This window comes from Pan troglodytes, chromosome 20, assembly GCF_028858775.2.
Source record: "Pan troglodytes isolate AG18354 chromosome 20, NHGRI_mPanTro3-v2.0_pri, whole genome shotgun sequence".
NCBI lineage: Eukaryota > Metazoa > Chordata > Mammalia > Primates > Hominidae > Pan > Pan troglodytes.
Window position 1 is genome coordinate 54,012,017 of NC_072418.2, and position 14,518 is coordinate 54,026,534.

Sequence of the window (14,518 nt, forward strand, 5' to 3'; positions counted from 1 at the left end):
AGAAAGGGGGTGCCCACCTCGTGCTTGCTGGGGGGGGATGAGAGGCTGCCTGCTCACCCCACCTGCACCCCCATCTCTCATGGCCCCGAGTCCCACCTCTGAGCTACGCAGATATCCACAGCCTGTGACTCAGGGGTCTGGCCAGATGGGACTCATTTTCACCCTGCAGAAAATGTCACCTAAGGGGAAGGGCATTGAGAGGGAGGTAGGAGGTGGGGTGGGCCCTGCATGGGGTGGGAATCTGGGTGAGTCTGTCTCCCGCTCTGGCCTCAGGGACCCAGGAGTGAACATGGGGTGGTGGACGGTGGATCTCCCAGGGCTGACCCGGGCCTGACAGTGTCTGGGTGTAAAGTTCCTCCTCTGAGGAGGTCACTGTTCCGACCTCGCCCCTGTCTTCCTGTGGGGCCTCCTCTAAGTCTTGAGCTCTCAGTTCCTGAGAGAAGAACCCTGAGGAACAGATGTTCCCTGGCGGCCCTGGAACCTCCAACCCCAGACATGCTGCTGCTGCTGCTGCCCCTGCTCTGGGGGAGGGAGAGGGCGGAAGGACAGACGAGTAACCTGCTGACGATGCAGAGTTCCGTGATGGTGCAGGAAGGCCTGTGTGTCCATGTGCCCTGCTCCTTCTCCTACCCCTCGCGTGGCTGGATTTACCCTGGCCCAGTAGTTCATGGCTACTGGTTCCGGGAAGGGGCCAATACAGACCAGGATGCTCCAGTGGCCACAAACAACCCAGCTCGGGCAGTGCGGGAGGAGACTCGGGACCGATTCCACCTCCTTGGGGACCCACATACCAAGAATTGCACCCTGAGCATCAGAGATGCCAGAAGAAGTGATGCGGGGAGATACTTCTTTCGTGTGGAGACAGGAAATATAAAATGGAATTATAAACATCACCGGCTCTCTGTGAATGTGACAGGTAAGGCACAGGCTCCAGGAAAGGCCACAGGGAAAGGTCATGGGGGCGGCAGGGAAAGGCTGGGATGGAGCCCCTGCCCCAGGAGAGGGCTTAGGGTGAAGCGAGTTGGCTCAGGGCAGGAGCTGGACCAGAGCCTGAGCTCCCCCCAGGGGTGCACCATGGATCCTCTGACCTGATCCTGAGTCCCCCTCTCTTCACCAGCCTTGACCCACAGGCCCAACATCCTCATCCCAGGCACCCTGGAGTCCGGCTGCCCGCAGAATCTGACCTGCTCTGTGCCCTGGGCCTGTGAGCAGGGGACGCCCCCTATGATCTCCTGGATAGGGACCTCCGTGTCCCCCCTGGACCCCTCCACCACCCACTCCTCGGTGCTCACCCTCATCCCACAGCCCCAGGACCATGGCACCAGCCTCACCTGTCAGGTGACCTTCCCTGGGGCCAGCGTGACCACGAACAAGACCGTGCATCTCAACGTGTCCTGTGAGTGCTGGGCCGGGACGCCTGGGTCCCTGATGGGGTGAGCGTCAAGCCTGGACACTGGGTGCTGGGTCCCGGAATCTGGGCTGGTCGTGGGGTCAGGAGGACACTGGCTCTGCCTTCCCTGTTTATGCGGCTCCTGGGGACAGACAGGGCTAGTGTTCCCAGCCCTCACAGTGATGTGGGTCTCCGTGTCTTTCTGTCCCAGACCCCCCTCAGAACTTGACCATGACTGTCTTCCAAGGAGACGGCACAGGTAGGATGGAGCTCCCTCCCTGGGGCTGGAGGAGCAGGGCCTTCAGGTCAGGATGGGGCTGGCTTATTCCTCAACCTGGACTCACTTTGGCAAACAGGGATGTCCTTGTGGGTGAACTCAGGGCCCCTCTGTATCCTTAGGCCCCAAGGCCACTTGTTCCCATCCTCCCATTACCTCCCTTGGACTCCCCTACACACCTCCCTTCAGCCTCAAACAAGAAGAGGGTGGCATTCACACAGCAGGACCAGGCTTTGAGGCTCCTTCTCATGTATCTCCTGAATACATCTCCACCCTTATCTGTTTATTTCTGATAGTTCTGATCTAAGTACTTCTGGACAGGTGATAAATGTCCATGGGCAAAAATTCAAATTGCAGAGCAAAGGCTCTCCTCCGATGCCTGCCCCCCTCCCCAGAACCAACCACTGTCCATCCAGGCTGCCCTGAGTCTCGGTTTGTACATCTGGAGGATCTCAGAGGTGGTTTGACGTCCGTAGTGAGACTGTCCGCACCCTCCTCTAGGGCTGTGTGTGAGTCCACTGCATGGATGGACTCTGATTTTGTGGCATCTCCTAATGGAAGATCACGGCACTAATTTTATCCTACGGCAGGATAGAACAATCTTGTATCTACTTCCACAGGAATATCTAAGCCTGTGGGTTAAGTTCCTAAAAGCAAAATGTAGCTACATTATATGTTCTTTCTTATTTTGAAAGATAAGCCCAAACTGTTCTCGATGAAGCGGGGAGAAGTTTACATTCCCAGCAGTGAGTGGTGAAAGTGTGTGTTTCCAGAACTTCAGTCTATGTCTGTGTGTCAGTTGCTGTCATCAGTCTCTTTCTGTATCCTTCCTTTTTCTCCAGATCTATGTATCTCTCTGACCCTCTGTCTCTTTTTCTACAGTATCCACAGTCCTGGGAAATGGCTCATCTCTTTCACTCCCAGAGGGCCAGTCTCTGCGCCTGGTCTGTGCAGTTGATGCAGTTGACAGCAATCCCCCTGCCAGGCTGAGCCTGAGCTGGAGAGGCCTGACCCTGTGCCCCTCACAGCCCTCAAACCCGGGAGTGCTGGAGCTGCCTTGGGTGCACCTGAGGGATGAAGATGAATTCACCTGCAGAGCTCAGAACCCTCTGGGCTCTCAGCAGGTCTCCCTGAACGTCTCCCTGCAGAGTGAGTGCACCAGTATGCTGGGGAGGGGCTGGAGAGGAGAACACACCTCCTCCACCCTTAGTAACCGCTGAGCGTGGACCTTCAGAGAGGAGTTCCGCTCTGGTCTGTGCTCAGCTGTGAGGTCTGGAACTTCCCTGGGACCCACAGCACCACCGTCCTCTTCCTGCCAGGGAAGGGTTGTGGGGTGGGGAGAGGGCAGGAGTGGATCTCAGAGGGGAGAGGACGGGGCCTGGACAGGTGTGTCTAGGGAGACAAGCGCCTTTCTTTGCAGGGCTGAACTGGAGTCACACAACTGAGATACTTGCCTTGAGCATCAAATTAAAAAAAAGAAAAAGCCCAGCAAGTCAGCAATCAAATGAAATCATATTGCAATGCAATAATCTTTTAAAAACAGTAAAAATTGAATGCAAAACAAATTCATTAATGGATAAAATATTAAAATTGTGAAAAAAAAAACCCCAAAAGGAATGGCTGGCACTTGCACGCCTCACTGGCCTCAGGAAAAGTCTCTCCATGTCCTGCTCTCTCTCATTCCTGTTCTTTGTGTCTGGGAAGGGGAAGTGGAAATAGAAGTCTAGGACCCTACAGGAAGTGGGAGGAGAAGAGACCCAATTCTCTATGATATATCACAAAAATAACTCCAATCTGTCAACAGGCAAAGCCACATCAGGAGTGACTCAGGGGGCGGTCGGGGGAGCTGGAGCCACAGCCCTGGTCTTCCTGTCCTTCTGCGTCATCTTCGTCGTGTAAGCATGGACCCTAGGGAGGGAGGGAGGGAGAGCCCTGGGGGAGGACAGGCTGGAAGCTGGATCCCTGAAGCCAGAGCTGGAGGGACCTGGATGGGTCAAGAGCTTGGGGCAAGAAGGAGGTCACAGGTGCATGGTGAGAATTCCATGTGGGCCTGTGTTTGAGGAGCTTTGAGTCTGTGGCAAACCTTGGTACCCACTGTCCAGGAGAAGAGAGCCTCTGTTCTCAACCTTGGGGTCTCTAAGACTGGACCACTGCTCTCCCACCTCAGTCACCCCTGCAGTCCCTTAATAGGAAACACATGGGGGTACCTGGTCTGCCCACCGCACCCCAATCTGACCACACTGAAAGGCTCTCTGGTCTCTTCACTCAGAGTGAGGTCCTGCAGGAAGAAATCGGCAAGGCCAGCAGCGGGCGTGGGAGATACGGGCATAGAGGATGCAAACGCTGTCAGGGGTTCAGCCTCTCAGGTGAGTGATGTGGACTCTCCACAGCCAGCATGTAGCCTGGACACCTCCCACAAGATGAACCCCAGGACTAATCAGCTGGGCGTAGCCAAAGTTACCTCCTCTCTGTTCTTCCTTTCTTCTCTGTAGCCCCAAATCACAATGTTTGGTTGGTTTCCTCCCCTAAGAACAGCTTTTATTGTCTCTGCTCCCTATCCTGACCCTTCATTGCTGAGGCCTGAGGATCTCTGTCTTTTGCTCCCTCACCTGTCTGCCTGTCTCCTCTCCTTTCCTGCCTGGGGGGACTGTCCAGAAGACATCACCGTCCAGTTCCTCTGCATTTGAACAGCTGTTCCCCCACCCCTCAATACCGTTTAGAGCAGAAGCCAGCAAATACTATCTGTAAGGGACAGATAGAAACTATTTTCGGCTTCATGGGCCACACAGTCTCATTGCAGCTCCTCAAATCTGCTGTTGTAGCAAGAAAGAAGCCATATACCCTGTGTAAAGAAATGAATATGGCTGTGTGCCAATAAAACTTTATTCACAAACATAAAGAGTGGGCTGGATATGACTCAGATACTGTAGTTTGACAACCCCTGATCTAGAGTAAAAATCCCAAACTCTATAGCCGGCAGCAGTGCACATTCTGACTTTTTTTGTCTTTTTTTTGTTTTTGTTTTTGAGACAGAGTCTTGCTCTGTCGCCCAGGCTGGAGTGCAGTGGTGCGATCTCTGCTCACTGCAAGCTCCACCTCCCGGGTTCAAGCCATTCTCCTGCCTCAGCCTCCGGAGTAGCTGGGACTACAGGCGCCTGCCACCACGCCCAGCTAATTTTTTTGTATTTTTAGTAGAGACGGGGTTTCACTGTGTTAGCCAGGATGGTCTCAATCTCCTGACCTCGTGATCTGCCCACCTTGGCCTCCCGAAGTGCTGGGATTACAGGCGTGAGCCACCGTGACCGGCCACATTCTGACCTTTTAAGCACCTACCTCTCCACTACAGCAAGAACAAGGGTGAAGTGAGTGAGGCTGTTGCCTCAAGTGCATTTTTTCATTTGTTTGTTTTTGTTTTTTGAGATGGAGTCTCGCTCTGTCACCCAGGCTGTAGTGCAGTGGCACAATCTTGGCTCACTGCAACCTCTGCCTCCTAGGTTCAAGCAATTCTTCTGCCTCAGCCTCCTGAGTAGCTGGGATTAAAGGTGCTCACCACCACACCTGGCTAATTTTGTATTTTTAGTAGAGACAGGGTTTCACCATGTTGGCCAGGCTGGTCTCAAACTCCTGACCTCAGGTGATCTGCCCACCTCAGCCTCCCGAAGAGCTGGGATTACAGGTGTGAGCCACCGCGCCCCATCCTCACTGTCTGCTCTGACTCACTTCTCTCTCCCATGTCTCAGGGGCCCCTGACTGAACCTTGCGCAGAAGACAGTCCCCCAGACCAGCCTCCCCCAGCTTCTGCCCGCTCCTCAGTGGGGGAAGGAGAGCTCCAGTATGCATCCCTCAGCTTCCAGATGGTGAAGCCTCGGGACTTGCGGGGACAGGAGGCCACTGACACCGAGTACTCGGAGATCAAGATCCACAGATGAGAAACTGCAGAGACTCAGCCTGATGGAGGGATCACAGCCCCTCCAGGCAAGGGAGAAGTCAGAGGCTGATTCTTGTAGAATTAACAGCCCTCAACGTGATGAGCTATGATGAGCTATGATAACACTATGAATTATGTGCAGAGTGAAAAGCACACAGGCTTTGGAGTCAAAGTATCTCAAACCTGAATCCACACTGTGCCCTCCCTTTTATTTTTTTAACTAAAAGACAGACAAATTCCTACCTCTCTGTACCTTGGTTTCCTGCTCTGTAAAACAGGAATGAGAAGCCCTACTTGCAAGGTTGTGGTCACCATTCCAGGAGTCACATCCCATCAGAGCTCCTGGCACAGGTGTATGCCGAGCACTGATGGATCGCTGTGCTTTGCACACAAAGGTCCTGCTGGGAACCTCTCCTGATTCTGGTGGCAACTGGTACTTATATGTCTGTGTCACCTGCCTGCAAAATAGCGATTCTGCAACTTTCCAGGAAATGACCTCGGCCTGCAAATCAGGTCTAGGTAGCATCTGGATCCTGCCCACCTCTTCAGCCTCATCTCCCCACCCTGTGACTGCTAGGCCGCCTTACTCTCTGCAGTCTACGTACTGTGCACAGTCCAGTGGGAGTCTTTAGGACACACTGAGCTCTCTCCGCACTGCTCACAGCCCATCCATGGCTCCTGGATCCTGAACCTCCCATCACATCCTCTTCGTGACATCACTCTCCCACTTCAGTCCACTCCTCCATCTTCACCACTTAACCCACTGGTCCCTCTGGTCTTTTCCAAATCATTTGCAACATGCCCTGTTGGTTCATACCTCAGTCCTTGCACACTGGGGACCCTCCTCCTAGAACACCCTCCTCCTGGGCCTTCTTCTGTCTCTGTCTTTGAAAATGGAGTTCAAGGATTGGACTTCTGGGTTGAGCTGAGGGAGAGAGTGAAGCAGCAGCTCATGATCTCCCTCCTCTAAAGCCAAACCCAGGGAATGAGAAACGTTTCCAAAGGGGCACAGGATCATCTGGCAAATTAAACAACATGATCCAAAAAAATTTACCTACATGCAGCACCCGAACGAGGAAAGGGACATCTCACAACAATCACTTTATGCAGTAGCCCTGATAGGAAGAAATCAAAGGACTGGAGGAAGCACTAAAACTTCCCTAAATCTAGACTCTTGCCCATTTACGGCAGCATCAAAAAACCGTAAAGTACCAAGGAACAATTTTTTAAAAATCATGGCCGGGCACGGTGTCTCACGCCTGTAATTCCAGCACTTTGGGAGGCCAAGGCGGGCAGATCACGAGGTCAGGAGATCGAGACCATCCTGGCTAACATGGTGAAACCCTGTCTCTACTAAAAATACAAAAATTAGCCGGGCGTGGTGGCGGGTGCCTGTAGTCCCAGCTACTCGGGAGGCTGAGGCAGGAGAATGGCGTGAACCCGGATGGTGGAGCTTGCAGTGAGCCGAGATCGTGCCACTGCACTCCAGCCTGGGAGACAAAGCGAGACTCTGTCTCAAAAAAAATAAAAAAATAAATAAATAAATAAATAAATAAATAAAAAATCATATCCAAGCTGGGCGTGGTGGCTCACGCCTGTCATCCCAACACTTTGGGAGGCTGAGGAGGGCAAATCACTTCAGGTCAGGGGTTCAAGACCAGCCTGGCCAACATGGTGAAACCCCATCTCTACTAAAAATACAAAAATTAGCCAGGCGAGGTGGCGTATGCCTGTAGTCCCTGCTACTCGGGAGGCTGAGGCAGGAGAATTGCTTGAACCTGGGAGGTGGAGGTTGCAATGAGCTGAGATTGTGCCATTGCACTCTAGCCTGGGCGACAGAGCAAGAGTCTGTCTCAAAAAAAAAAAAAAAAAAAAAATCCTATGCTATGGTTTGGATATGGTTTGTTTGGCCCTGCCAAGCCTCCTGTTGATATTTGATGCCCAGTGTTGGCGGTGGGGCCAAATGGGAGGTGTTCAGGTCCCGGGATTGGATCCCTCATGAATGGCTTGGTGCTGTCTTCAAGGTAATAAGAGAGTTCTCACTCTGTTACTTCCTGTGAGAGTTTCTCCAAGAGCTGGGTGTTAAAAAGACATTGGCACCTCCCCTCCCTAGCCCGTGCTTCCTCTCTTGCCATATTGTCTGCACATGCAGACTTCCTTTTGCCTTCCACCATGAGTGGAAGCTTCCTGAGACCCTCACCAGAAGCAAAGGCTGGTGCCAAGCATTTTATATATGGTGCAGAACTGTGAGCCAAATAAACTGGGGGGGGGGGGGGGTGCACGGCAACATATTCAAGCTTATGTACAAGGCATTTGAGGTCGAGGCATGGAAAAATACTGAGGCACTGTGTGCATGTTGTTTGTGCATGAGATTGAAACTCCTTGACCCTGAAAACAGGGCAAGGAACGGAATGTGTGATAAGGAGCGCTGAAAACAGCCTCCTGAGACTGTAGTCTGAGTGTTTTTACAAGGCCATATGTGTCTCATGACCCGACCGCAAAAGGCCCTCTGGTGGACATTTTGGTTTAACAAGCCCTTTCGAGAAACACTTGGCGGACGGATTCTGGGGCGGCACTCTGATTTCAGAGATGCTGCTGCCGCATCCCGCTCAGCTGGAATTGTCTGAGTGCTTCATTCTTGGCGTTCACTGCAGCTACAAGCTGTATAAACCTCTTTTCTTTATAAATTACCCAGCCTCAGATATTACTCTATAGCAACACAAATGAACTAAGATAACACGGAATGCTTCTGTACTGATAAATATAGAACATTTTTGAGAGACTTAAGGAAGGCCCAAATGAAGGAAGAAATATATCACGTTCATGGATTAGAAGGCAAAAATGGTTAAAATGTCAGTTGTCTGCATATTGATTTAGGTAATCCCTGTCAAAATTCCTATATATATATAAAATATATGTATATGTGTATATGTATGTACATAAGTATAGATGAGTGTATATGTATGTATATTGTAAATATAAGTTTATATATATACATATATAGTTATAAATTGATAAGTTGGTTCTAAAATTTATATAAACACATAAAAACCTAGAATAACCAAATCATTGTGATAAGAAACACATTTAGAGAAGGCAGACTTTAACACTAGAGTAATACACAGAGAGTGTGGTGTGGACTAGAGTACAGTCTACAAATGGACCCACACATATACAGTCAATTGAATAGCATCAAGTCTGTTCAATTGGGACAGGAAAGACTTTTAATAAATGTTGGTAGGTGGTCGGGCGCAGTGGCTCACGCCTGTAATCCCAGCACTTTGGGAGGCTGAGGTGGGTGGATCACTTGAGGTCAGGAGCTCAAGACCAGCCTGGATAACATGGTGAAACACCATCTCTACCAAAAATAAAAAAAAAAAAAAATTAGCTGGGTGTGGTGGCAGGCACCTGTAATCCCAGGTACTAGGGAGGCTGAAGCAGAATTGCTTGAACCCAGGAGGCAGAGGTTGCAGTGAGCCAAGATTGTGCCACTGTACTCCAGCCTGGCGACAGAGTGAGACCCCATCTTGAAAATAAATAAATAAATAAAAAATAAATGTTAGCGGAACAAGTGAAATTAGGGTTGGTAAAAACGAGTGTTGAGCTGTTTCTCACATCACACGCAAAAAATTAGCCTGAAGCAAATCATAAACCTAAAAGTAAAAGCGGAGACTATAATGTTTGTACAACTGTGCCGTTTGATATGGTAACCACTAGCCACATGTGGCTACTGAGCACTTGAAATGTCCTACATTTAGTGAGAAAATAATATAAAAATCTAAGTAATTAATATTTAAAATTGATTACATGTTTCCATGTAACGGCATAATACTCATCAATATATAATAACAATATATAATACATGCAATAGCTTGAATAAATGTTGAAAACATCTTGAGTCAAAGAAGCCAGATGCAAAAGAATACATGCTCTGTAGTTTCACTTATATGAAGTTCAAGAACAGGCCAAACTAATCTACAAAGACAGAAATTCATAACAGTGACTGCCTCAGGTTGGGAGTGGGATTTGGGGATTAACGTGAATGGCACACAGGGGAACTTTCTGGGGTCCTGGGAATTTTATTTCTTTCTTTCTTTTTCTTTTTTTTTTTTGAGAAGGAGTCTAGCTCTGTTGCCAGGCTGGAGTGCAGTGGCTCACTGCAACCTCCGCCTCCAGGGTTCAAGCGATTCTCCTGCCTCAGCCTCCTGAGTAGCTGGGATTACAGGCACGGGCCACCATGCCCAGCTAATTTTTGTATTTTTAATAGAGATGACCACCATGTTGGCCAAGACCACCATGTTGGCCAGGATGGTCTTGATCTCTTGACCCTGTGATCCACCCACCTCTGCCTCCCAAAGTGCTGGGATTACAGGCGTGAGCCACCGCGCCCAGCCAGTCCTAGGAATAGTCTATGTCTTAACTGGGATAGTGATTACGTGGTTATGTATTTATCAAAACACATTGAATCACGCAAATAAAATCTATTTTACTGTATGTAAATTTACCTTTCATGAAAGAGAAATTAAAAACTCTTAAATGATGAAAGGTTTTGGTTCCCTCTTTTTTATTAGACTAGCTAGTGATCTATCAATCTTATTTGTTCTTTCAAAGAACCAACTTTGGGGTATACTGATCTTTTGTATGAATTTTCGTATCTCAATTTTATTCATTTCAGCTCTGATTTTGGTTGTTTGTTTTATTCTGCTAGCTTTGGGGTTGACTTGCTCTTGTTTTTCTAATTCCTCTAGGTGTAATGTTAAGTTGCTAATTTGGGATCTTTCTAACTTTTTGATATGGGTATTCTGGTACATTGCATCTTTGCTTTCCTGGATGCTAGGACCAAACTGGACTAGAGTAAATTACGTGTTTCCTTCTGTCCCAAAGAAATATGTATTTTTAACTCAGGAGCTACATCAGCCCCATCTGGCTACATTAAGCATACCAGTCTCCTCTGCGTCTCATGCTGGACTCTATGCAAAAGGGACAGCCAGCGAAAGCATTATTGATATGTCAATATTGAGATGTGAGAATTTGATCCTGTCATTATGTTGTTAGCTGGTTGTTATGTAGACGTGATTGTATAGTTGCTTCATAATGTCAGTGGGTTATATACTTAACCACTTAACACCACTTTCTGTGGTGTCATGTAACATTCTTTCACTTCTGTGTTTGGCAATCCCTTAAGGACCTCTTATAAGTCAGGTCCGGTGGTAATGGATTTTTTTTAGTTTTTGTTTGTCTGAAAGGGATTTTATTTATCCTTCGTTTATGAAGCTTAGTTTGGCAGGGTATGAAAATCTTGGCTGAAATTTGTTTTCTTTAAGAATGCTGAATATAGGCCTCGAATGTCTTTGGCTTATATGATTTCTGCTAAAAGCTCTTCTGTTAGCCTGATGGGGTTCCCTTTGTACATGACCTGCCTCTTCCTTTTAGCTGCATTGAATATTTTTTCTTTCATGTGAACCTTAGAAAATCTAATGACTATGTGTCTTGGGGATGGTAATCTTGTACAGTATCTTCCTGGGGTTCTCTGAATTTCCTGAATTTATATGTCAACCTCTGTAGCAAGGTTGGGGAAATTTTTGTGGATGATATCCTCAAATATGTTTTATAAGTTGCTGCGTCTCTCTTTTTCCAGGATTCCAGTGGGCCGTAGGTTTGGTCTCTTTATATAATCCCATATTTCTTGGAGGTTTTTGTCATTTTTTTAAATTCTTTTTTTTTAAATTTTTGTCTGATTGGGTTGATTCAGAGAACTGGTCTTTGAGCTCTGAGATTCTTTTTTCAGCTTAATCTATTCTGATGTTAATACTTCCGCTTGTATTATGAAATTTTTGCAGTTTTTCAGCTCTAACAGATCAGTTTGATTCTCTCTTAAAATGATTATTTTATCTTTCAGATCTTGAATCATTTTATTGGATTTCCTACATTCCTTGGACTGGGTTTCGAGTTTCTCCTGAATCTCGGTGATCTTTGTTGCCATCCAGATTCTGAATTCTATGTCTGTCATTTCAGTCATTTCAGACTCATTAAGAACATTGCTGGGGAGATAGTGTGGTCACTTGAAGGTAAAATACTCTGGCTTTTGGATGTGTCAGATTTCTTTCACTGGTTCTTCCTCATCTGTGTGGGCTGATGTTCCTTTAATCTTTGAAGCTGCTGTTCTTTGGATAGGGCTCTTTGCTTTTATATTCTCTGATGCCCTTGAGGGTTTCACAGTGGTATAAATTGGGCTTAGACAACTGCATTTGTTTCTGGATGATTTCAAGGGGCCCAGGCTCAACTCAGCACTCCTGAGCTGCATGCTCTAACTACGGGGACCTGGGACCTGGCCCATGGCTTTTTTTTTTTTTTTCTGGCCCCTCAAGGTTAAGCACCTCCTATGCTGGAATGGCCAAGGTGTTCCGGGTCCACTGGCAACAACGCTCCAATAGGGGTTGCTGACAAAGCATTGTGGCAGGGTGGCCATGGGTGATGGGAGTTCCTGCACGTGGTGTGCATCAGCTGCAGGGTGGCCGTGGGTCTTGCAAATCTGCTTGCTAATGTTATGCCTAAGATCACGTTATAAAAGACTAACTTGTGCCTCATTCTCTCTCTCTCTCGCTGTCTCTTGCTTTCTCACTTTGATGACGCTGGAGGCCATGTTGTGAGCTACCTATGGAGAAGCCCATGGTTTCATAACAAAGCTGATTGAGTAGCAAATGTTATTTTCCAGGCAAAAAAATTAAGTGGTAAGTTCTTCTGAATATGCAAGGCAGAAATAATTCCAGTGTTTCATAAACTCTTTCAAGTATGAAAGACACATCGGCCGGGGTGACTCTGGGGAGTTTTTTGCTTTCTCTGTTCCTCACTGAGATCTACATGGAAGGAAAGGGAAGAACACTCGTCTCTAAAAACCTCCCACCTCTGGCACCCATAAGTCTGAAGTTGCACTTATGTGAGTAACTACCACTTTGCCCCTACCCACTGGCTTCCTGTTGGGGTTACTCTTGTTTTTCCAAGCCAGTTCTTCCCACGCTGAGGGAACTTATGATGAGACAGCCCCAGGAAAGTGCCTGACACGTATTCCCTAGGCTGCCCCTTCCCTTCCACATGCTTCCTGAGTGAGCATGTCCACCCTGTGGCTCAGCTGTGAGCCCTGCCCTGATGTCTCCCCCACTTTCTGCCCCTTGAGCCTCTTCTTGGACATGGTGCCTCCATCCCCCACCCCCCACTCTTCAGTTATCCCAGTCAGGACCCAGGACTTATTCCAGTTGCCTCCTGTTTTCAACCACCCCACGCATAAGTCAGGGGTTCCTGTAAACTTCACTTCCCCAAAAATGTCTGCCATCATGCCCTTCCTCCTCCCTCCATTCCCTGTCTCCTCCCCTCTATCTGCATGGCCAGGCCCTTTTCGGTCTTGACCATTGCTCCATTTCCCACCCAACATCCCGGTCTGCAGCCTCTTGCCTCCATGCTGTGGCCCTCGCAGCACAAGCCCTGAAAAATTTTCCTGCATCCAGAGCTGACACTGCCTCCTCCCTGCTCAGGGCCCTCTCTGGTTCCCTGGAACCCTCAGTCCAAGCTGTTCAGCTGATTATGTCCCAGCACCTCCAATTTCCCCCTGGAAGACCCCACACATATTTGCAGGGCCCTTCATCTGCCAGGCTGTCTCATGGCCTGTGCTTTTTCCCCTCCACCTGAGGTACCCTTAGCCACCTGTTAATATGACCAACTCCCCCACTAGTCTCAGCTCAGCCTTTTTCCCTGCAGGGTCTTTCAGCTTTTTGAACTCCTGGATTTGCATTCATGAGTATGTGTCACACAGTCAGGTGTCTCCTCTTTCTGTTTTTGTGGGGTTGTGGGAGAGACAGCCTCTCAGCTCCACCCTCCCTGCTCTCACTGTCTTCCTCACTCAGCCCTGAAGACCCTGAGCAATGGCACCTCGCTTCCTGTCCTGGAGGCAGTCCCTGGGCCTGGTCTGTGTGACTGACAGCAACTCCCCCACCTCACTGAGCTGGTCTCAGGAGGGAAGAACACTGAATCTCTCCCAGCTCTCAGCAACTAGGATCCTGGAGCTGCCCCAGAAAGGGACTGGAGGTGAAGGCGACCTCACCTATGAGGCTCAGCACCCGCTGGGCTCCCAGCACATTTCCCTGAGCCTCTCTGTGCAGAGGGAGCTGCCGGACGGGTGCTGGGGCAGGCAGCCTGGTCAGGTGTTGGGCTGTGAGAGGGGTCTAGACCTAGCAACAGAATCTCACCCTCTTCTCCCCACTCCCAGGAAGTCCCTCTGGGTGCAGATGTGCGAGTGAAGATCAGGAGGGCTCCCAGCCCCTGGTTCTCACTTAATCAAGGGGCCCTCATGGGCACTGGTTTCTCCTTCATCCATGGCCTCACCTGGGGCTACTACTCCAGGTGAGCAGGCCTGCTCTTTCCTAGGGAAGCCGAGGGATTGGCCCCCGAGTTCGAGATGGGGCTGGGCTGTCCTGTCCCGCCTGAGTTAGAATTGAAGTGGCCGATGCTAATCTGAGGCCCGTGTTGGCTCTGCAGGTGTGGAGGCCCCCAGGGGAGCAGGGCTGAGAGGCCTGACTGAGCCCCTCCTGCTCAAGACAGAACTCAGATGAGGACACCCAGCCCTGCGGGACGGATGCAGGACATCACTGTCAGCCATGGCTCAGCCCTTCTGACCACTGAGATGCTGCAACTTCCCCTCCTGGGAGGGAGTGATTGGGCAAACACTTACCCTTTGCTGGAAATCTCAAGGCACAGCACGGGTGCTCACAGTCTGAATACAGAATGAATGAATGAATGAATGAATGAATGAATGAAATGTCTTTCCTCATCTCATGTGAGAGACTTGACAGTTCTTTCACTCTCCAAGTAACATCAGCTTCCCCTGTCCCAGCCCAGTCTGTCCTGGGTAGACAAGATTAATTAAGTGGCT

General features: G+C 49.2%; 1 protein-coding gene across 2 annotated transcripts; it reads left to right on the top strand.

The window, feature by feature from the left end:
* The first annotated feature begins 397 nt into the window (after window positions 1–397).
* Window positions 398–11,785, top strand: SIGLEC9 (sialic acid binding Ig like lectin 9). 2 transcript variants are annotated; one of them, XM_024351618.3, is made up of 7 exons: window positions 398–916; window positions 1,118–1,396; window positions 1,602–1,649; window positions 2,550–2,816; window positions 3,472–3,562; window positions 3,937–4,033; window positions 11,495–11,785. In XM_024351618.3, the coding sequence occupies exons 1-7, from the start codon at window positions 496–498 to the stop codon at window positions 11,729–11,731; spliced, it is 1,440 nt and encodes a 479-aa protein (XP_024207386.2). In that variant the 5' UTR covers window positions 398–495; the 3' UTR covers window positions 11,732–11,785. The 2 variants fall into 2 exon arrangements, with proteins under 2 accessions (XP_024207386.2, XP_003316614.3); XM_003316566.7 differs by lacking the exon at window positions 11,495–11,785 and adding an exon at window positions 5,408–5,837.
* Window positions 11,786–14,518: the final 2,733 nt, after the last annotated feature.